The 23,593-nt window shown below is 40.1% G+C and overlaps 1 protein-coding gene across 1 annotated transcript in view; it reads right to left on the reverse strand.

The window, feature by feature from the left end:
* Positions 1-23,593, reverse strand: part of NPAS3 (neuronal PAS domain protein 3) — a 586,029-nt gene that overhangs the window by 182,250 nt on the left and 380,186 nt on the right. Inside the window, exon 4 of the mRNA XM_062576748.1 lies at positions 3,886-3,975. Within this exon, the coding sequence (XP_062432732.1) occupies positions 3,886-3,975 (90 nt within the window). The remainder of the gene's footprint in view (positions 1-3,885; positions 3,976-23,593) is intronic.

Below are 23,593 nucleotides of genomic sequence, written 5' to 3' on the forward strand. Positions count from 1 at the left end.
CTTTCTTCAAACCGGCCAGTCTGCAGACCTGCTCTGCGTCCTGGACAGCTAGAAGCAACGGCAGGAAATGTCTTACTCTAGGGTGGGCTTCACAGAGAAGGGAAGACAAGGAAAGTAATGCACAATATCCTGCCTGAGCCCCACTTTTAGTGAGAGACGATTAAGAACTGGTTTCCAGAAAACGAGTGTCCCAGCCAGCTTATCAGCCCCCAGTATTTTCTCCTGACCCTGACGGCTTAGAGGTCTCTTAATTTTATCCTGTGTTCTGGATGGATTTTTGTCCCCGACTGTTGTTGGTGGTGTTTCAGTGCACTGTTGGCCTAAGTCTCAAACGAAGCTACGCAAACGAGCTGCAGTCTCTTAGGTAAGCGTTCACGTCGGCGTCTCCGTCAGCGTTCACGTGTGGTGGCCGACTTGAGAGTTTGTTAAACTCTCCTCCAAGTCTCCTCCCATTTCTTAAAAGAAATCAGGAACTGGCTATTTTGAGAAGACTGCAGTTGGCCCGACATCCAAAGCTACCTGCCGGCACAAGGCTAAAACCCGCCGTCACAGGTTGGTTTTCACATCAGTGCCTGTTGTCCAGCCCGAGGAAGACATTCTGGCTGCTCTGCGTGATTTTAAGCAAGCAGGAGTTTTCTAAGAAATACTACAGTTCCCAGACTGGCTGAATACTGTTGGAGTTGGAGCATCTGAGCCTGCCTCACGTATAACCGCGCTATGGCAATTTATACAGACTGAGGAACATAACTGGGAGATTTTGGCTCATTTCTTTGGCCTTTCTTCTCTTACTCCTAGTTTTCAGCTAACGCTGGGTCTTCTGCCTACTTTAAATATGCATTCGTATTCTCTGAAACTGCTCGAATTCCACTTCCACAGTGAAGTGCTCCAGAAGAGCATCCTAAAATCCACGTCTTCCAAACTAACTTAAAATTCGTGGTTAGCATTGGTTAGAAGATAAAGTGCTCAAAACATATATATTTATGGATGTCTGCAAATGCAACGTACATTCATTGCAATGTCAAAAGACTATTTATCGTAATTTTTATTTACTGTTCAAATACAGCTAGTTTTGCCACAAGTAACTTTATTATCATCACTGCCAGACTACCTCCAGAGACATTTGTTTCATCAGATTTCTTTACCATTACCCTTGCAGCTATCTTAGAAAATCAGCATCCATTTGTTTTGTACCACTGGCTCTCAAAGTTCAGAAAAGAGAAAAATTGGGTCCAGCGAAAAACTCCGCTTTCATCTGCTACATTCGAGTGCAGGGACTATTTTCCCTGAGCTGAAAGACACTGGATTTTTTTCTTTGGTAAGTACAAAATACATTGTACATCATTTCCATGCATACTATTAAAAAAGAGAAAATAAATGAGGATGAAGTCTCTGAAAAGTCATTGGAGTACAAAGTAACACTCTGAAGCCAGAACTGGAAGAAGATTAGTCAAATAAAAATGTTTTTGAACTTGCAAAACTACCTAGAAGTTGCATTCTATACAAATATAGAGTTGGGGAGTATCAGGGTAGGAAGCTACCAGTGTTCACCTGCAGGCACTGCCTGCAATGCGTGGAATGCAATACCGCATGCACCACATACTGCTGTTCCAGAAATTCAGATTTCATGAGCTTTTTAAGATTATTACAGCGGAAAGAGTAGCATTTCCATGTATAGTTTGAGAAATTGTTTTACGGATATTTTTGCTAATGTTTCCTGTAACAAATAACTCTTTGAATACTAGTTTAGTGTCAGGAGATCCAGCATTCATTTTGTCATTGCTAGAGACCTAGCTATATAACATTATACCAAGAGAACAATACATAAACAGATACAAATACAGTAGGCTTGAAAAATACAAAATATCTCCATAAAGACAGAAGAACAGTGAGAATCAGAGGTGGTTTAGTGGATTTCAGCAGATTTCATCTATAACTATATTAAAATACATAGTCCTAGTCCTGATTTTTCGTTAGTTTTTCCATCAATCACTTCTGCAGTGAATGCAAAGAGATGTTTGTACTGATGTATCAAATCCTGTAACATGCACACATAATTGCTTTATTTATCTCAACTCTTGCTCAAAATGTACGTGGGGATAAAGATGAAACGTAAAGCCTCAACAACACAATGTAAGCTTAGAGTAAGGGAAGATTTACCGACTACTACAGCTAAAATGACAGTGCAAGAAAATGCTTTTAACAGGAGGCTAGCATAGGGTTAAAGCCAAATTTTTCTTGAACAGATGATATTTCAGATGGCCACACTATTCCAGATGCATCAATTTCCTTGAAAATCCAATCCATATATGTGCATATGCTGTGCTGGCAGGAGGACTGACTGAAATGGCCAAAACCCAAGAGCTAATATTCTTTTGGCCAGAATAATGCAATTATTATTTTCCTAGCTATCAGTCTAAGCATACAGAGCCATCTGTTATGCAAAGCAAACATACACATCTCAATTACAGAAAATGCAGTTGCCTTGACAGAATTTGGATTACACCACTAACCAGGGCTGTAAAATTTGTTTTAAGCTAGTGTATAATGGATGCCTTTCAGGAGTTCCCTAATTAGCATTTACCTGCTTAAACTAATTATCCATCCTTCTTCTTTACTGGCTTATTAAACTTTGTTGGATACTATGCATAAAAAATTAATATGAGCATAAGACAATAATAAACATTAAAGTTCTGATTCTTTACTGTATTAGCAACATAGTGGCGCACCAATTTCAAAATCTGAGATTCCTGATACAAGGTCCCAAACAGATTAAGGCAGGGATTAAAGCCTATTACAAAACTAGAGACTTTAATGAGAGACAGAAATACTGATAAGAGTTGGAAACAGCTCTGTTTCCCTTTCTATCATTTGGTTTGCTAAAGCCAACACAAAGTAACAGTTAGTGTACATATTACAGCCACATGTTTGCAAGGTCTTGCAGGAGTTAATGAACACCTATTCTGATTCTCACCAGATAATATTTAAATTTGGTCTTTTTCTGCATCAAATGCTAGTATTTTCCACTTAATTATTGGTTGGGGTACAGCAAAACTGACAGTTTCCAGTACTAACAGTTGCAGTACGGTTCCTGATTTAAAGGAGTTTAAATATTATCTCAGCTTTCCTTTTTCCTCCTTAGAGTGACTGCACTGGAAGTAGATTACCCTACTCTGAAAATCATCATGCAAAATCTCGCTGCTGCATTTCTAAGCCCAAGCAGAACGAACCTCTTCTACCTAAATATTTCTGAATGCAGCAGGAGTAGGAATAAACAGCAACAAGCAACTTTCCACCCACTTTTCTCCAGCCTTTTAACCTCTGAAAAACAGTTTTCTGTAATTAAATTAAGAAATCAAACTGCTATATTTAATGACTTTGTCTTTTCATACTAGTGAGCATTTGTGAAAATAGCAAAATGTGTCCTTGTTGAAACCCTTCCTGCAAGCCATTTTAATGGTCTCTTTCAGCATTTCTTGACTCCAAATGACTCCCTGTCATCGTGTCAGCTCCCTGGATAATGCAGGGTACTCCATAAACAGCCAGTAATAGGGCACAAGGGAAGTACTATTAGTGTGTCCCTTTCCTACCAGGTATAGGGGTTTAAAGTTCAAAACAACTGAGAAAAGAAACTTCATTTGTTCTCAATAAATTAATAATGATCCTCTGTGGCAAAAAGTTTTCAGGCCCAAGTTTATCTTATCTGAACATTCAGCACTGATAGATACGTTTTTCAATTACTTCTCAGGATGAACCACATGCAGCTTTAAATAACTAATTCAATAATCCATGCAAAATACAGAAAACAGATTATTAGTTCCTTAAGTATGATAAGCAGAACAGCGCATCATACACAATTATGTTCTGGAATTGAAAGTATTTACTTACTTGGGATAGGCCTAAATAGATGGAGACGGTTTCTGAAATGTACAAGAATTTTCCTTCTTGATTTAGTGCAAATACAAATCCATCCAGGGACTGCAAAGTAAGAGGAAAAAAAGGAAAAAATTGATTAAAAATACTAAATTGAAGACAGAAATAGATTCATAGTCATCACACAGCAAATTGAGGAAAATGTTCTGAATTCTGCAGGAATGGTTTTAATTGGAATCCTTAAGACAATTCCTTTATGTTCTATCTACATATTAACAAAACATGATGCCAGTAGCTCCTAAACTCTAAGGGCTTTTTGTCTTGCTTACATCTGCCATATACTATATAAAATTCATTTCATCTGCATAATAGAAAAAATATAGAAAAATATACTATTCTTCAAATTTTTATAGGAACAAATAAATAACGAAAACAAGTCACTTTGTGAACAAATGGTATGCAAGAAAACAACAAAAAAAAGACAACTACAGACTCTAAGGAGAGAATCTGCCCTTCCAAAAACTCTGAAAGAGAAAATAAAATCCTATCATCACTTGGGCCACTATGGACCTTAATAATTTGTTAATTAATTGAGGATTACGCACGCGCGCATACACATCCCCACACACACACACACACATTTTCCTTTTGTGAGAGAATAAACAAAGCCAATCAGCAGACTACTGTCAAATATATTTACAGCTTAGGTCTATAGAAATGCTATGAATTTCATCCCTTCTGTGCAAAACTCTAGGATCAGATTTTTATTCTGACAGGTTCAAGTCTTTGGATGTGTTTTCCATTGCAACTGCAAAAATCAAAATACGACTGCACAGATTAATGCACACTTTTGGAAACATGACTTCAGTTAATAAACAAAGGACTATATTCTAAACTGATACACGGAGTAAATCAGTGCACATCAGGATGAAAATATACCTCTAGGAGCAAGAACAAATCTTCACTAGGAATAAACTGCCTTTCATACACTATACATGCCTTTACTTTTATGCTTTTTATGAAGCTGATTATAGGCAAACAAGCATTTACTATAGCCAAAGTAAAAACACAAAATGATAGAGATTAGTAATGCTAATACAACTCAGGAAACAAGACTCTAATTCAAGCCTTGGGACAGAAGTATGTGTAAAGTAAAAATGTACTATTTAAGAGATCAACATGGTTTTGGAAGAACAAGATAAGAGAGATGCACACAAATTTGGAGGAAACGATGCCAAAGTCACTGTGATCATTTCACTCCTTTTCAAATACAGAGCAGTCATTTTTGAGGCTTTTTAATTTTTTGATTCTTTTGCTTCTTGATTAATTTCTAACACACTGCTGGTCAGAAGCTGACTTTGGCAAGTGTTCACCCCTCTCTGATGTAGTGGGTGGTGGAATTAGTTCAAAAATCTGTGTTTTCTCAAAAGAATAAACCACACATTGGAAAACAAACCTTCACTAAAGATACTGCATTAAAGAAAGGCTCTCTCTAATTTATATTTATGAATTAATAAAAATGTAAATCTACATAGACTTCCTTCATGTAAAAACATTTATATTATGCAAGCCATTTATAGCCTCTTATAAATCATCATCATTTCTCTTCAGACGATTAACATCAGTTCCTTGAATTTTAACATCAATAACAGGTGGAAAATTTGGAACAGTGAAGATCGAGCTCAGAACTACACAAGGGCAACCGAAACCTTTACACATTTGGTCTCCTCCACTAGATGCCATTTCTTCTGCTGCCATCCACTCTCCCCGTCACAGAGAGATCGGAAGAGTAAACCTTGGAAGGTCTCGGTTTAAGTCTTCCCGACGCTCTGCTCCACGTTCCTTTGAGGAAACGGGTTTAATCCCCTGCGGGAACCGTCACCCTGATTCCCCGGCCCCCCACAAAGGGGCTCACCGGAACGCCACTCGCCCCACGCAGCAGCAGCTGGCCACCCCGCATCAGACTGCCGGCCCACCTGCAGTGGTTGGGTTTCCTGGATCCGCCAGGGCGTACCTAGATGCCTCCGCACACTGTCAGAAATACCGAAATACACCATTTGTTCTGTTCTGTACGCTATACTAGTGCATATTTATCTGGCATATCTGGGTAAGGTTTTGCGACAACAGCAAAAATAACACTGAGTCATCGAAGGCTTTCCTGGTTATTTTCTAAGTGAGCATCACCCTATTTAGGAACTCAGATCTCTTAATGAAACAAAAATTATTAAAAAAAAAAAAAAACCCACACAGATTAAGCAGAAATATTTTCCTCAGTGTTGTTCTTGGAATTGGCTGAAACCAGCTTTGCTGGTAAAAACATAAATAAATAAAACAGTCTCAGGTAGGCACAAGACCAAAAAGACATTTCAACCTTCCTGAATAAAATTTGGAGCAGTCACAAGCAACGGGAAAGAGTCTTAAAGTGAGAAGTGTTGGATGTCTGTCTTTCACATCACTCCCTTCTTCACTTGTGACTTGTCCATGCCACCACCCACCCTGAATCTCTTCTCTAAGCGAAACAGTTTTAACCCTTCATCCGGTTCTTTTATTCCTTTCTGGGAGGCTATGCCTGACTTTCGCCTGTTAGTTTTGCAAGCGGCATCGTAGGAGGTATCACTGATGGACTGGCAGGGCCACTGCAGGATACTCGAACTCCTCTGACCTCTGGTATGACCGGCCACTTCCCAGGCCATAAAATTACTTCATTACACCAACTGAGGCTACTTAGTGGTGGTCACACCTCCTTTCTCAATTTCTTTTCACTCTTTTGACTCCTTTCCTTCCTTCCTGCCATTACGCCTGAGTGTACAAACTGGCAGAATTCAGCATTTTGCTAGTTGGGTAAAATCAGAAAGTTGATTTAATCATTCTTTGGAAAAGCCCAACTACTAGCCTATGGAACAGCTAACTACTTCCGCACCCAAAATGCAAAGCTATTAGAACAAAATCCCAGAGAAGAAAGCTCAGGCACTAATATTAAAGAAAAATGACAAAGCAGCACGATAAGAAATAGCCAGCTTTCAATGCGAGGCAGTTGTACCACCAGAATGAAGGAGCTGAGATGGACCCAACACTTTTGTGCCAGCGTTGTTGTTCCTTACACAGGTCAAACAGTAGCTCTGAAGGACTGCCTCATTCGTTATTCATAGGTATTATTTATGAATATTTATTATTTAAGTAATGCGTGTTGAAATTTTTCAATTTTTCATAAAGCGTCTGTCCTTTGTGCATGTCAAGGGAGCAACAGACTTCAGACAAAGGTGGCAGGAAACGCAGCACGGGTGTCGTGAAGAACAGAACGGGATACTACTGACTCTACCTATCTGCAATCGATCTTGTAGTAACGAGGAGAAATCTTTGGAACTGTTATTTGCATTGCAGAGGCATAATTAATGACACAATAAATGCGAGAAAAGTACTGGATTTAGTCAGCTTTCAAATCTCGCTTTTAAAGCGAGTGCCACAGCGTTATATCCAGCCAGGATTCTTAAACAGTTTCTCTATAGTTCAAAGGCAAATAGGATTTGTGTTTCAGATTTCATCAACTATAATATAGAAACAGGGCTTGCAAAGGTCACCGATAGTTCATAAAATTCCAGAAAACGGCCTCCTTTCATTGAAGGAAAGGCCACGAAGATCGAGGTAGAGCATCTTCTGTTAGCAAAGTGCCTTCTCATTCCTTTTTTATTTTTGTAAGTGAAGTCGACTGTCACAAGCCCTGCCCTACCCCATCTCGTGTGGCTCCCTAAAATCGGGCAGCGCGAGCCGCGCGGGCCAGGTCTGGCACAGTCCCGTCCCAGGACGACTGGCAACTTCCCGCCCAAGCCCGCGCCTACCGGTTACGTGCAAAACGTGATCACAGCTGAAGGTCCCTAGTACTTTTGATTTCAGAAAACCATTATGTATTATGCTATTTCAATCACCACAGGCTACTTTTTAATTTTTTTTTTTCCAAACTGCCCCACTGTTTTCAACAGGCACCAATTAAGATTCCGGGGTCAAAGGGTTAATTACATCTTCTTACCCACTATGTAGAATTTTCTGATTATTAACCAAGGTTGGATTAAGATGAAAAAGAACCGACACAAATGTTAATGCCGGCCCCTCCTTGAGAAGATTTATCATAACACCATGCTGAAATCTATATGCTTTCTTCAAAGCAGCCAGAGAACAGAATCTTAGAGGAAACAGTAAAATAAGCGTTTTAAAGACGTGCACGTATCTGCGTTGTTCAGCCACTTTTCTTGTTCCCGAAAACCGTCCCAGGCTAGCCAGGCAGGACTGACACGAGATTTCCCTTGTCACCTCCCAGAAAGTCAGTGCGGAGACATGACGGAAGAGAGACTCAGATGTAAAAGTCACTTGCTGCAGCACCTCTGAATAATAATGCCAATAATTTTAATTTATATCCTCTGACATCAGAATAATATGAAAATGTAAGGTACAGGTTTTTAGCCAAAAATACTGAGCGCTTCTTGCAGTATTTGTAGAACAGTGAGGTTATTTCCGTTCAGGATGTGAAACTAACTGTACCACATTGACCGAATACGCGCTAATGTATAATGCATCTTACTAAATGGATTTATATTTGTCAGAGGAATTTTGTCCCAGCTATTTTTGCATATTCCCACCACAGACAAATTTAATTCACTGTGGTCTTACTACAGTGTCCTTCTGAGGAATATCCTCGTTATTTCACACTATCCATGAAGTCCCTAATTCCTTCTAGTGTATTCCAATGCTGCAAAAAACCCCTGTTACCCTGACCTAAACTCCAGTTAGAGTGAAGAATTACCAGTAGGCTAGGTTATTTTAATGACAGATCATTTTAAACTAAGCCTTCACCATCTGTTCCACCCCCTAATTATGAATGCAAAAAGAACATATTTCACAATTACATCAGTAAAAAGTAAGATATACATGATTTAAATGCATGCATGTGTTCTTTGTCCAATGCAGCACGCATCTGTGATGTTTTGCTCATAATTCAGGCTCTGATCAGGAAATAGGGGCTGGGGACGGGAATGCTCCCCCTGATAAAACAGATTAATTGATATACTAAACTTTTTCCTGGCAAACAGATCATCTTAATTAGAATTTTTTACTGTTATGACATAATGATATTATAACTGGAGCTGAACATTAATTTGAGGACAAAGCCTGCCACCAGTTAGACATATAATTTCCAATAACAGCAAAAATATTTTAGCCTGATTAAAAGAGAGTCGGGGACAGAATCAGTAGTTACCTAAGCAAATAGTCCCTCTCTTTAATACACATATCTTTGTACACTTTCTTTGCTATAGGATTGCTTAAAAAAAACCCTAACTTACTACGGATAACAAAAAAAGTGAATTTCATTTTGACACGGTAACTGTTCTTGGGCTGGGTTTTAAAACGAAAGGAGGACACAGCGACAGCCTGGAGCGCGGCTAACACAAATCTGAATCGCAGCTTCCGTGCCCACCTACCGCGCTCGCGCTGTTACGATATCAGGGTAACGTCCTCCAGCAACGGCAGCAAACCTACAAAAGCATAACCGCGTAGGTGGAAAATCCGACCCCGGGCTTTCACAGCCACGTGCAGTGAGACGACGGGAATGGTATTCCTGGCAACGTGACTTTGTGCGTGATGTATTTTCTACATATGAATAAAAACTGACAATTAAAGTTCAATTAAATTCACTCACTCGCAGATATCTCTAAAAGCTTAATTCAGCATTTTTTAATCTCTTGTAGAGAACAAAATTGTCCCAAACAAAACAGAAGAACGTGGGTCTTTGCAGGGTTCTTTGGGCTACAAGCCTTCAACAACAGATTAGAAATCCCATCATCAAACACACAGAAAACTCGGGTTCCAACTCTCCTACCACCGTCATTTTATATCACCCTCCACCATAATGGTTACAGGGCTATTGACCATGGACTGCTTGTGAGTTAATGACATATAGTTGGCAAAAAAACAACCACAGTAAAAAAGATGAGGTAAGAGGACAAGCTCAGAGGATGTGGTTAGACTGGGCTTTGATGCCAGCTTCCTAATTTGTCGTGTTCGTGCTCTTTGCTCGTGCGGTCAGGATGCAATTTATGACGAGAAGGAAATGCCAGAAAAATAAATGTGTCAATAATAAGCAGATCTTTCTTTATAGCTTTAAGCCAAGAAGCAAGGGATGAGGAATAAACTTTACTGATTCTCCTGACACATCCTTCTCCAGACTTACAGAGTTAAGGGTGTTTATGTAACCAAAACAGGAAAAGCTCGTAGGGGCAGCTTCACCACTTGATTAAAAAAAGAGAGATTTTGTTCCAGATCAGGCCCTGTTGCAAGGGAAGAATATAGAGGAGAAAAGTTGAGAGGCAAGAATAATGTCTGAAAGCTGGCAACTGGGTTCTTAAGGTGCACTCCCAGGTTCACGCACTGATAACAGGTTGGCAAATATCGGAGATAAGCCTGAGAATCACTGAAAGCGTAAAAATCTGTGAGCTGTTCAAGGAAAAAAATCAGAGATTAAAAATTTGACATTTTTGTATGCAGAAGCAAGAAAAGATTTTTAGGGATCTCCAGGCTGTAGGTAGTAATTTAAATTTGATTTTTTTCTAGAAGGCCACTTTATACTGCTGCCAAACCCGAAACCATCCTGAATGCAGTTAAGAAACAGCACAATGAAAACTAGCAAGTCCTGCTGAAAATCTGGCATTGCAGTAGGGAAAAGAAAAGGAATATCCTTAGATTATATTGTAATATTGTAATACTTACAGAGAGAAAGAGCAAGAGACCTATTAATGCAAAAAAAAAGTTTCCAGGACAGAGATCTTGCACGTTTTGTACCCAGTTTATCAGAAGATAAATTATTTTGGCGAAACCTTTCCTGTAACATGCAGACAACTTTGTCACAGCAAAAATAGAGGAAACAACTACAAAACTGAGTTAAACGACAGAACCCTGATGACTTCTAAGTAAGGCTCTCGTTAGGATTTTTACAGCCCCATGACCTGCTGCAGCCTGAAGCGTTCGGACGGTTTTACACCAGCGGCGGTGAGGAGGCCGTCTTCTCCGAGCACTGCGCTTCAGAAGGTGAGCAGTACCCAGCGGCAAGAGAAGAGTGATTTTACCTCCTTTGCTGCCTTTGGAACCAGTGGAAGGTGGCAACCGATACAGTAATCTTTTCCCCGGCATGCAGATGATGTTATAGCAGTTTTATAGCAAGAAGACGCTCAGGAAACTGTACATTCCCTCTGGGTAAATCAGTGTTTTCCAGTCTGTGGTGTGCAGACTGATTGAGGTCTGTGAACCTCCGTGGTTCCTGGTACTACTTCCTCTGAAAGGTAACTGAGAAAAGTAAGCTTACTGGCAATAGACTTAAATTTAATTTTCCACATAGCATTTCCACCACAGTGGACAATTTTTCGGGTCCATGTATATATATAAAATATATATATATATATATATACACAGACATATATATATACACAGACACACACACATATATATACATACATATACGTGTGTGTGTGTGTGTGTGTGTGTGTATATATATATAAAAGAAAAGGTTAAAAAAACATGTTTCTCATTGACTAATATAATTCTTCATTGTCCGTCCTTCTGCATAAACAATTTATTATTAAAATGAAAGCTAGTTTATATTAGTAGGTCCTATAATAACCACTGTTGAAGAGGTAAGTAAAAAACTTACTGGGCAAAATATTTACCCTCTGTCTTTGCTATTCTCTTGTCTGAGAGGAGCGAGATAATACACCAGCGTAAAGCAAAAAGGAGGAAAAGGGACTCCTGAGGGAGGGATTCAGAGCTGTCTCACTTAATTAAAATTCAATTTTGTGGGAGTTGTGTATTAAAGCACTGACCTTTCATCCTTAAGATGCCAATTCACGATGAGCTCCTAGCCTCGAATTATATAGGGATTCCTAGTTTTGGCGCCAGATGGTTTGGCCAGCAGACCGTAACGCCAATAACTGCCTGCCCTCTAATACGATCAGCTACATCTATTTAGGATGAGAGTTATCATATAGCGATTGCATTACATATCTCTTGCCCTGAGAATGGCGTCCCTTCAGGTCAGGGTTGAGCGTATACCTGGCTTCGGACTGGCTTGCGTTAGACCTACGGGATTTGACTGTCCAGTGGTTTCTGTCCTCACCCCTTGTACAGGTATAGCTGTGTACTTGGTTGGCTTCTTTTTTTTTCTTTTTTTTTTTAAGTCTATACAATCTGACCCTATGCTAAAGTAAATGGATAAAATTGTATAAATATTTGCTGTCCAAAAAAACTAGGTTAAAAATTACAGGGATGAATTTGTGATACAGAGTTAATTGCACTGTTAAAATAACATCTGCACTCAATAGGTGCTCAGACGCTGCAGTGCTTGATCCTGACAAGTGGCTTGCTGGAATGAGACCTCAAGCCCAGAGCTGACTACATGTGTTCTCACTTGCATCACCGGATTTTACACATACGAAACAGAGAGGCTGTGCTCAGCGACGAACGGGACGAGCGACCTGCATTTAGCATATTTAATCTATCAGATGGCAATACGGATAACCAAAATGGATCTGAAGGGGAAATCGAGTTGAGTTCTTTGCCTGGCCTATCGTACTGATGCATACCCTTCTTGAAAGAGAATACCTCACTAATGAGGGAATACAGAAATGACAAGAACAGAGAATACTAAAAACGAATCCTAAGTCCATTCAACCCAGTCACATTTCAAGTGTGAGCCTTACTAGGCAGGTGGAGAAGGATAAACGTCTGTGTTCTTGTCTTCATCCTCTTCCCCGTGTTGTAAGGCAACGGAGACAGAGCCTAGTTCAAAGCCCCTGAGATTTCCGCCAGCTGTTTTGCAGGTTTGAAGATTTGGAGATCCGCTCTGAGGATTTCTGGGATCCATACACAGCTGGACTAAATTAGAGCAGTTATTTGCTTCTCCAGTAAGACCAGCACACAAAAGCTCCCCGAATTGTTAGTGTCACTTGATGCCTTAATCCCGTGACCCTCAAAACAACAAGAATCTGGACTGCCACGACCAGAACCTCTTAGTTCCAAGAAGTCAGGTTTATACGGGCATGAACAAACCCGTCCCTTTGAGGACTGGCCTGTGAAGTGGTTCTTCCGACTCTCAACTCGGTTTCTTATGCTTTGTATGCCTGTCTTCGTCTGTCCCGCTGCTAATAGCCCTCTAACCCACGAGTGGTTTTGCTAGATCTGACAGAGATCAGAGGTCTCAGAGAAATTCCTCCAGGTTTGGCAACAGCAGACGGCTACCGGAGAGGAGACCCTCTGGGAGCCTCCGCTGCAGTACGGCCCGCAGTAGGAGTTCCTTCGGTTTTAGACACCACGTAATTTGCATAGCAAAGAGACCTTACAAACGCCCCAAGCACAGGAAAAGCCTCAGCCAGCCTGCACCGTCTTAGACACAAAAGTCAATAAAAGCCAAGAGGGAAGAGCACAGAAACGCTGCTGCGCTGTTCCGGTCCTCCCGGGTCTCCATCCCGTGCAGTCAGGAACAAGGGACACGAGAGTACTGGGAATACGCGAGACTGCCAGGAAAAAAGAAAAAAAAAAAAAAAAAAAAGCAGTTGATTTCCTGGAATGAGTTAGAGAACGCCATTAATAATAGAAGTATTTCAAAAGTCCCCTGAAGTAATTACCCGACGTTTGCGCGTTCTCGGCCGCGCGGCAGCGCTTCCTTCCCGTGCTGCGAGGTTAGCGCGCGTCGCTCCCGGCCCGAGCTTCGCCGGAAGGTGGGAACGCGCGTGTACGTGAAAACCAATTATTCGAACGGAATCGGAGGTCTGGACCTGCACGGTCGCAGGAAATCAACTCAATCTGGCGCCACAAAACCCCACTGCTGTGCTGACCTTCCACTTCGGTTTCGCAGCCGGCACACGAGACCCGGCGCGAAGGCAGCGCGTAGCTCTGCCACCAGCGGGACTCGCACCCACCCCGGGCTGCGAGGAAAGGCTGCTTTGCTCCCTCCCTCCCTCCTTTTCCTTTTATTTTTTTTTCTTTTTTCCTGAGTGCACCTCTAATGCCTGTGTAGGTAAAGATAAGTACGGATTTTGCTGTTTACCAGCTCATTGCATAAATTCAAGCATATCAACAGCACAGAGGAAATCTTTCAGTGAAGAAGGTTTATATTATTATTTTTTTTTTTTAACAAGTTAATATAGTATAGTGGCACCTGTGACTGCTGCGATAGTTAAGGGTCTGTTTGTGTTTCCATAATGAAATCCTATTTTCTAGGGCACGGAGGAGTGAGGGGTGTCATGATTTGTCCAGACTCCACCAACAGAAGGCAGAAACACAAGGTTTCAAGCAGGAACTTCTTTTCTTCCCCCCGTTAGCAATGCAGTTTCACTGTTACCTAGGCAAAAATGTTCCTCTGCCTTTTTCCCGGAGGGCTTCAGGGTGCAGCGCCCCGCCTGACATGCCCTCACGGGGTCCCCCGCAGCAGCTGCAGCACCAGTAACCCGCTCCCGAAAGGGAAACGCTGGTTGGGTTGCATCAGTGTAAGAACTTCCAGAGCAAGCTTCACTTCGACCTTTTCGTAAGCAAAATTTCCTCAAACATCCCTCTTCTTGTTTCAGTAGCGGCTTTTTTCCCTCTCTCTTCTTCCCTTTCCTTAAATCTCTGGAAACTGCCTTTAGCCAGAATCCAAGAGGCAACGGGATGCTGCCGGTGCTCTTCACGCTGCTGCGCGAGCGCCTTCCCAGGTCGGGTGCTGTCCTGGAACCTTGTCCAGACGAGCGTGCTGCCCGACACACAGCGGACCGAGCAACGCAGATAGATTTCTGCCTGTAAATTTGCCACTTTAATTGGCAGCAACGCTTTCTACTTAAAATAAATAAATTTAAGTGGCCATGCTCTAATGAGTTCCAGCATTTATCTGAATTTCTTCAATCTGTTTTCAGTCACTATAGTGAAAAAGAAATGGTGTTTTATCAGTCCTTCCTTGATGCTGGTTTGAAACCAGATGGGAAAGTGCAGAAGCAGACACAAAAAATAACTGCAACAGAAATATAACCAAATGTTTTCCACATCTGAGAAGATTGTTTGAGTTATGAGTTAGGGTTTAAAACAAAACAATTTTTTCAGCCTAGTACTATCTTTAGCCAGATTATAATTCAGCTTGCTGGAGGTGACTTCCTATGGTATTTAAGGCTAATTAGTTTTATTTCTAAATTATAGTTTTTAATAGAAGATAGAATAACCATTCCAGACTGCATAGATATTCAAAATGCTAAAAGATGGACGTTCATGTTGTCCATAAACTAAAGTTTTATAAGGCTGTGTAAAGCATCCTTGCTTTACACCACATTGTAACTTGACATACATCTCTGGCTATACTTTGTTGGAATAAAATTCTCCTTCACAAGCTACCTGTGCCTTTGCCCAATCCTGCAATGAAGTCACTATCCTATCCGATGTTATCACAATCCAGTATTAGAATTATTTATGAAAACACATTTAATATTACAAATGCAGAACTAGAATTTCCAACCAGGAACCCACAAGCAAAAGAAAATGGTTTTGGAAAGCAAATAGAAAATACATATATACCACAGCTATTTGAAACGAGTTTGCCCAGAGTCCCAAATTTGAATATCAAATTCTGTCCTCAGCTATACTTCTACAGCTCTTACTGATGCCCAAAATATAGCTCCTTCTAAAAAAAAAAAAAAAAATCACCTTTTTATACCAAATTCTACACTTCAGTGCAGATTTTTTTTCCCCTAAACTGCTCTTTAATAGTAATCTGAAACCAAACCAAATCTAAAATCCTAATATCTGATGGATTTCCTTTTGACTTTATTCCAAACAAAAGGGACTTTAGGTACCTTAGTGATATGTTCATTAAAATGTGCAGACAGATCAGTAGATAGACTACAGGCATCAAAGGTAAAACAGATTAGATAAAAACAAAGAGTATGGGTGAAAATCCCTGCGGACAGCAGATCCATTGCACACAGACTGTAAAGCATTCCCAGTCTGTGAAGGCCCGCTGAAAGATTGTTACTGCTAAATGGGAAATTCAAGCTGTAAAAATGTTGTAAAATTAACAATTTGATTCAGAAAGCTGTAGACAAGAATTTAAATGCATATAAACAAGAAATCCCAGAATTAGGCTGAAACTTTATCAAGAACAGGGGATTTCCGGAGACTGACTCCACTGCTACCATTGACCAACAAGGATTATAGTCTTCATGTTACAAGCAGCAATATTTCAAAAACCACAATTATCCAGCTACTTAAAAGTTGTTTCCTATTTACACACTAAAATGTTATGCTTTTCATACAAATAATATCACAGCATAAACTGCTCTTGCAAATATTACAGCTTTAAATAGCGTTTACTACTTGTAAATGCTTGTTGAACACAGCAGGTGGCAAAATGATTTAGCATCATGAACAAATACGTATGGTTGCTTGAGCCCAAATTTTAGAACAGATAAGCCTATTTCTTGGTCCTTCGTTTAATGGACTAGAAATGAGCTAAAAGGCAACTAAATCATTGCACCTATTCTAGCAACTCACTGCTTCAAGTGAACTTTCTCATATCAAGTACTGTGCTTAAAACAACATAAAAGCAGACCACAGGTCTCACATATTCAATGAATGGCTCATCTGCAACGTTTCCTCTTACAGTTTTCAGGTATGTAGCAACCGAGGATTGTGCACAGTGGAAAAAAAATACGCAAAGGTAAAAGCAAGAGCACAGTGTTCTGTAGTCTAAAATCAATGGGCAGAGAGAGGACATTAACCAGGAGGCTAATAAAAAGATGCTGCCCCAGACAGTAACATAAAGAGCCCTGATATATCTTCCTCTTCAAAAATGCTATTCTTTATGCCAATTTCCCCTTAGCACTGCAGTAGTTTCTCTGTGTATATACACGTCATCTTAGTTTTTTTGTCTTGCTCCAATTTTATGTTTGCATTTTATTTTCTCATTTCCTTCCTGCTACTCCCCTGTTTCTCTTTACTAGCTTGATGTTTACATAGACCTTTACTAGAATTGCAGGGTTTGGAGAGATCCCATTTTTTTCTTTGTTGTAATGTCCACACTTTTTTTCCCAGAGAAAAGATAAGTTTACCCAGAAAATAAAAAGCTAATACAACCTTTTGCTCATCAACAAAGTATGTCTTGTTGTAGCCAGGAATAAGTTAATAAAACAGGGAAAAGGCTTAGTGGCTTAAAGAAAAAAAAAAAAAACTCCTTGGGGTTATGAACGAACAATGTTGTTTTTTCTTCCCAGCGTGCAAGGATTTAATTAAGTGATAACAGTCACCTTGGGGTGGCTGCACAAGGCAATAATATCTAGGTGAAGAAAAATGCTGAAGAGAGTTGAGTACAGTCAATTTATCTTCAGAGAAGGCAATAAATGAACAAAGCATAGGTATTTGGCTGATTGTTTTGGAATGTTTCCATTACTGATAAACATCAAAATAAAAGGACAAAGATTTGGTATTTTCAGTATCTGAAATGTATTAAAAACAAAAAGAGGCAAAGGAATAAATCGGTGTGAGGTCATATCCTAGAGTTCTAATTGCAAATGGTTTGGTAATTATTCAAGCTAAACATAGAACAAGGGAATTTTAATGTTGACACAAAGGATAGAAATACAGCTGAGCTGTGTATTTATAGCAAACACAAAACACTGGATGAATTTCATTCTGGAGAAAAAAAGTGGCAAGCGTAAATGTAAAGAAGTAGCATATATCAGACAAATACATGCAACTTGGTGGTCAACTATCAAAATTCAAAGATTTAGAAACATGTTCGTGGGAGCTCTGAAAGAAACGAGCAGCAAGCTCCTTTGCCTGCAAGCTTGTGCTCTGCTATCCTTGTAAGCAAAGAAAAAGGCTCGTGAGAAGGAGGAACACGAAGCAGGGAGGAAAGACGTTCACGTAGGAGCATTCTCTCCTAGCACAGGCTCGTACAAGTTGCTTTATGTTATTTGCCACACAGGGTTTGCAAGGAATACGTGGGCGCTCCTTAGGGAGTGTGATGTGTGCAAAGGGGCTCAGAAGGCTACGTGCCCCCTGCCAGTGGCAGCACCGAGTCTTCCAAACTTCCCACCCGCCTGGAGCCCAGCAGCTGCCGTCAGCGCGGGAGGAGGGTGACCAGCCAGCGTCGGGGCCACGCGGACACAAATCATGCTCACGATGGAAGAGGGAAGCAGCAGCGCAAACGCACCAACGCTCGTGGGAATTCACCCCGTCCACTGCACCTCTCAAGCCAGAAGCTCCTGTTTTCCCTTCTGGTTTTGAACTTCTCCCCAGTCTGTCCCTGGCACTGGAGCTGAATTGATAGCTGTTTCCTTAAACTGTAGCTGGGTTAACTCCTAACCCACACACTTTTGCACGGGGAGGATGAAGCCTACAGAGAATTGTTTTTTTTAACTATGTGGGCAGATATTCTTTCAAAGAGGAAAAGAAAAAGTCAATAATGAATGGTTCACCCAGCATCCAGCGTAGAGCTATGAAACGTGTGCGTGTGTGAAAGAGCGAGCGAGCGGGCACATTTGCGTTTAGAGAGAAATACCAACTTCATAAACGCTGACAGTGCTTCGAGTTTGAACGAAAATCTTAAAACAAATTTCTCCGAGTTTCCTGATGATGACTGATCGTGTACGTCCAGCCACCCTAGCGCACTGCTTGGCAGGGCCCATCTTTTCAAGGCACTAATGTAAGATCTGCTTCGACAACTGGTCCCTAAAATCTCCCAAATCCAACACGCCCTTTTAAAACTCTCCATCGATTACTACAGGTGTTCATTTCTCATCTCCAGAAGGCTGCAGGTTTGTAACCTGTCTGTAACTCCTGTTTTGGCCATGACAACGTGATCCCAGTTATCCAAATACAGCTGCAATCTTACTGGTAATCTTCATCAAAACACTAGGGGGGGAATTTATATGAACCAAACCCCTTCCTCATTTTAGAGATGTTTTCTTCAGGCTGAGATCGGGACACATGCCACTCTTGCCTATGTTCTAGTGGTGGACCATCTTTCCCAGGCTGCCGATCCAGCACCTATGCTGAGCTCCACAGGGAACACACAAGGCGTGAGCTGGAGCTACCACTGCATTTAGGCATGGCTCACTCTGGCACATCTTTAAAAGTTTCAGTGCAGAAGTATTGCTTTTAAAATGATTTAAATCTTACCACTAACACTGATATTTAATCTTTGACTTTGTCTGAACTGCAGGGCTGCAGAGCACAAATACAACAGATTGGCTCGACTATTTTGAACTGCTTATAATCTTCTAAAACCTTCTATTTTACATCAATTAATTTTCAGAAGTTCTAGTAACTTTTCCTGAAAAACAAATTTTAGGAGGCACTGACACCTGTAATCTTCTGGAAGACTCCAAGTCCAGCGTCAAGGGACTAGCAAAGAGGACACAGATTCCCTGTTCTTTGTTCAACAGTCATGTGTGAACCACTCCTCAAATCTTAAAGCGCCTTAGTTTCCCTCACCTACAATACGGGAACAGACAACACTGATCCTTCTAAACTGTCTTGAGGTCACTGTATTTTAGAGAGCATGCAAGCATGGAATACTGTTATAACCAAATAGACAAAGTAGGGATTTGGGGGATTTTTTTACACCACTGAGTGATAAAAAAAGATAAGTAGTAATTTTTTTTAGACTGAGGCATAAGCAATTTCCATTAATGTTAAAGGGAGATTTAAAACTGCTGCTGCGTGGATCATATCGAAGAGTAGAAAAGCAGTATCTGCTCACATATAAAATGAAAATCCCTATACCCTTTTTGTCTTAAAAAAAAAAGAAAAAAGAAAAAAGAAAAACAATCGCCTCTTGCAACACACATTTACAAGGCCCAAAGGATGAAACCACTTGCTTTCTCGTTATTAGCCAAGGGACACTCACTCTTAACTGATGCAGATTAAATACACACACACACATATGTACACACACATCTACATAAGAAAGTCACAACTGATAGGTATATGCAAGCCAGCACCAGCCCAAAGCAGGCTGTGAGTGCGAGCGTGACCCACCAAGTGGATGCTCCCAAATTTATCCTACTGAGGAAGAGAGGTGGTGGAAGTTCTACCAAACTGCTATTTTGCATCCACCTTTTCTACTAACTCCAGATAAGAAGATAAATCTCCTTTATCTCTTTGCTGACCCTGTATTTCCATATGATTTCACAAGACTGGTTCCTGTTTGTCTTTCTGGCCATGCAGACGTATACCCTGCCCAACTGACCAGAAGAAAACAGAATAAAAAATTCACACACCTCTTCTGGCACACATACGCTTATTTGGTTTAGTCTTTCTGGGAAGCAGGTCCAATACCTGCCTTTGGCATCAGTTTTAGAGTATGAGCAATGCTCTTTTAAAGGCCACCCTTGAAGAACAGCACAATGAACAATCCCGCACCTTTCATTAAAGAGCTGCCAGAAATATCTACGAACAAGTGTAGAGGCCTGAAAATTAACTGCCTGCAGATTCAGAAAAAAGCACATTATTTCAGTTCACATTTAAAAGATTTTATTCACAAACATTTAGAAACTTTTATCAAAAAAGAGGGAAGAACAAATTTCACATAATATAGTAAAATTTCCCTTTCCAGCTATCAGGGAACTTCCACCCAGTCACACAGATGGGGCAAATAGGTTGTCAAACTCTGGCACCCTGTACTAAGATACAGTATTACTTTGTAAGGTGTGACCTGGAGGCATTTGTAAATTCTGGTCCTAAAACAAATGCTGTATTGCAATGGTCAGAAAATAAGGAGAAAATGTGATTAACTGGGTAGTATCTTGTTTAATTTTTAAAGTTCTTTTATGAGAGCTTTGCAGGTATTTTTTCTCATCATGAAAGAGAAGAAACATGTCCTAGAAACATGCACTAAAATTTGACTTAACAGATCCACAAATGTCTACCATTAAGATATGAATTAAGATATAGTATTAGAGTGTAGATTTTAGAATCAGAACAATATCCATTTCAAGTGTGAGATTACACACTACTATTCTAGCTTGAAATACATACAGCATAACAGGAATTAAATCCCAATGAAAAAGACTATTTTAACTCAGAAAAATTGTCTTTTAAATCAAAGCCAAAAATTATGCAATATAAGTGCATTCTTTTTACAGACACACCTTGGTGCTCAGTGTTCTTCTTCTCTCCTTTTTTTTTTCATTTTTTAATGATCAGTGGAAATAAATGCGATTTTAACATGTCAAATTCAGATAAATTGATTTCCTGCACTACCAGTTGGTTCAGCATCTCCTCCTTCCAGTTCATCACCTCTGAATAGCTTCACCTGCTTTGAGGCACTGCTGTGCCAAATCAACCTGACATCTCTGGGTCCTCCTTGCTACCTTCAGGATACAAAGCACGTCTTCTCAGGAGTAGTAAAGTGGGTTCCAGAATGTGCTGGAAGTAGATGTATTTGATAGATTTCAAGGATGGAAAGAAGGAAGATTTAAGAGTATAACTTAAAAATAAAGAGGGAGAGTAGTAAAAGAAACAAGTTAAAGCTCTCTTGAATGGGGGAAAACATTGGAAAGCTGCTGAAAAATGGGAAGATATAATAACTATAAAGTAAGGAATGAGGAAAAAGAGGAGAGGTAAAGATGGACCAACAAACTCTGAAAATAAAATTCAAAGACCAAAAATGTGCAAGAGAAAATGGAGTGAGGTTAAGAGGAGAAGGCAAAAGAAAGGCAGGAGAAAACCTTCACCTTCTCCTGCAGTTCTAGTGAATCATTTAATAGAAAGCTGAATGTCAGCCTACTGTGAATTACTGTCTGAATGCATGGGCATGCTATCCTGAAGGTACCTGGTACTGCAAACCGTGCCAGGAAAAGAACAAACAGTAATATCCTCTCCAGAGTAGATTACAAGGCAAAGGCACAGGCAAGGACAAACACCAGTTCACCCATGTCTGAACTGAAGCAGAAACGAAGCAGGAGGATTGCTGCTCCTGTGAAGGTGCTCTTCCCCATCCTTTCATGCTAACAACCCATTTCTGCCAGGGATAACTTTTATTCCTTGCTTACAAAGATTGATATTTTCTGCCTCTGGAAAATGGTAGATTGCATCAAACAACAAATTTTCCCACAGTATCTTCCCACGAGAGAATACCCCTGGGCATACCTGCAGATCATCTCATTCTTCCCCTTGGAAATTACTTCATGCTTTCTGCAATGTTTAAAAACACTTTTTAGCTGTGTGAAGCTGCCCAGGTTTGTCAGGCCAATGTACACCTTGAAAAAGCCTTTTGTATGCAAGCCAAGACAAAAGGTTCTTAAAATACTCTGCTTTTATAGTGGTCAACACTGGACAGCTGTCAGCAGGAAATACTAAGCTATTCAGTATGAAATCTGCTGTCACTGCGCAAACCATTTTCCCCTGCAAAGATCTCAAGAAAGACTTCTGTTAGAACCACTTGACGGTAATAAAAAAGATAGGAGAAATATGTTGCCATGGGTGAGACGGGCACTTTCCCATTTACGATAATATCATTTGATGTCATTTGGCACATGATGCATTTATACTATCAATGCGGAAATTTATTGATGAGTGTCAGCTTTTGCTGGAGACATTCAGCTACCGTAGTAGCTCTCTACAGGACCCTTCCTGGTTTGGAAGGATGCAGTATTTGAAAAGCCATATGGTGTAGAACCATCAATGCATCGTGAGCATAAGCTGTTATTTAATTCTATAGTTGATCAATTAGCAAAACACCTGATGTCTAATCTAGGACTTTCAAATTTGTGCTTCCAGCACACTTTTTTTTTTTTTTTTTTTTTTTTTTTTTTTTTGGTATGAATCTTTGTAGTTATAAAGGTCAAAAAACATATCTGTATTTATCTACTCCCACATTCAGCTCTGCCTGGGATCTAGATCTCTAAAGTTCCATAGAACTGTCCAATAAAAAATAAACAAAAATAAACATCTCAGTGACTGCATTTATACACTTCACTCATCCAGCATTTATTATTTATTATTTATTATTAACATGAGCTTTACACTCCACCTTGATCATAAACTTGGTGCATGCTATCTGCAGAAATTTACTATAACTAAAATCTGTTTAGTTATAAAAATTATTTCAGACTGCTAGGTAGGCATATAAATATTCCACAGAAACAAACAAACTCAGGGCTCCTGGTTTTACCTAATTACCTCTGTGCATGTCAGGAGTGCATACAACACAGTAAAATGAGTTAACCAATGCAAAACTGGCACAATTTAAAAAGGAATTAGGATTAAAGAGCCACATCCCCTTCCGACACTGCTGCACAGTGTGTTAGCCAGCACTTCCACAGGTAACATAAATGATGAGGGCCACCTGTTTCCCTAAAATGGATTCAGCCTGTTTACCAGCTATCTAGTAAGAACGAAATGAGAGTAGCCGACATCAATCTCCTAATATAATGAAATAAATTTAATGTGATTTTAGAAGCACATCCAGTCATAAGATGTACATGCTATTGAGCCTCTGATAACACTACCAGGATACTTTTGTGACTATTTTTTCCAGCAATCAGCCTGAATAAGTATTGCCAGAAAACAGTCCTCACCTAATCTGTCTAGAACATGAGCTGCAGGGAAGATTTTCCGTTTCCTCATCTTGCTCTGTTGGTGTAACTAATTGACATGGTAGCATCTTTGCAAGCACGCTGATTAATTAGAAAAATATTTTCCAGGACAGACAGAAACCCAT

This window comes from Rhea pennata, chromosome 5 (assembly GCF_028389875.1).
Source record: "Rhea pennata isolate bPtePen1 chromosome 5, bPtePen1.pri, whole genome shotgun sequence".
NCBI lineage: Eukaryota > Metazoa > Chordata > Aves > Rheiformes > Rheidae > Rhea > Rhea pennata.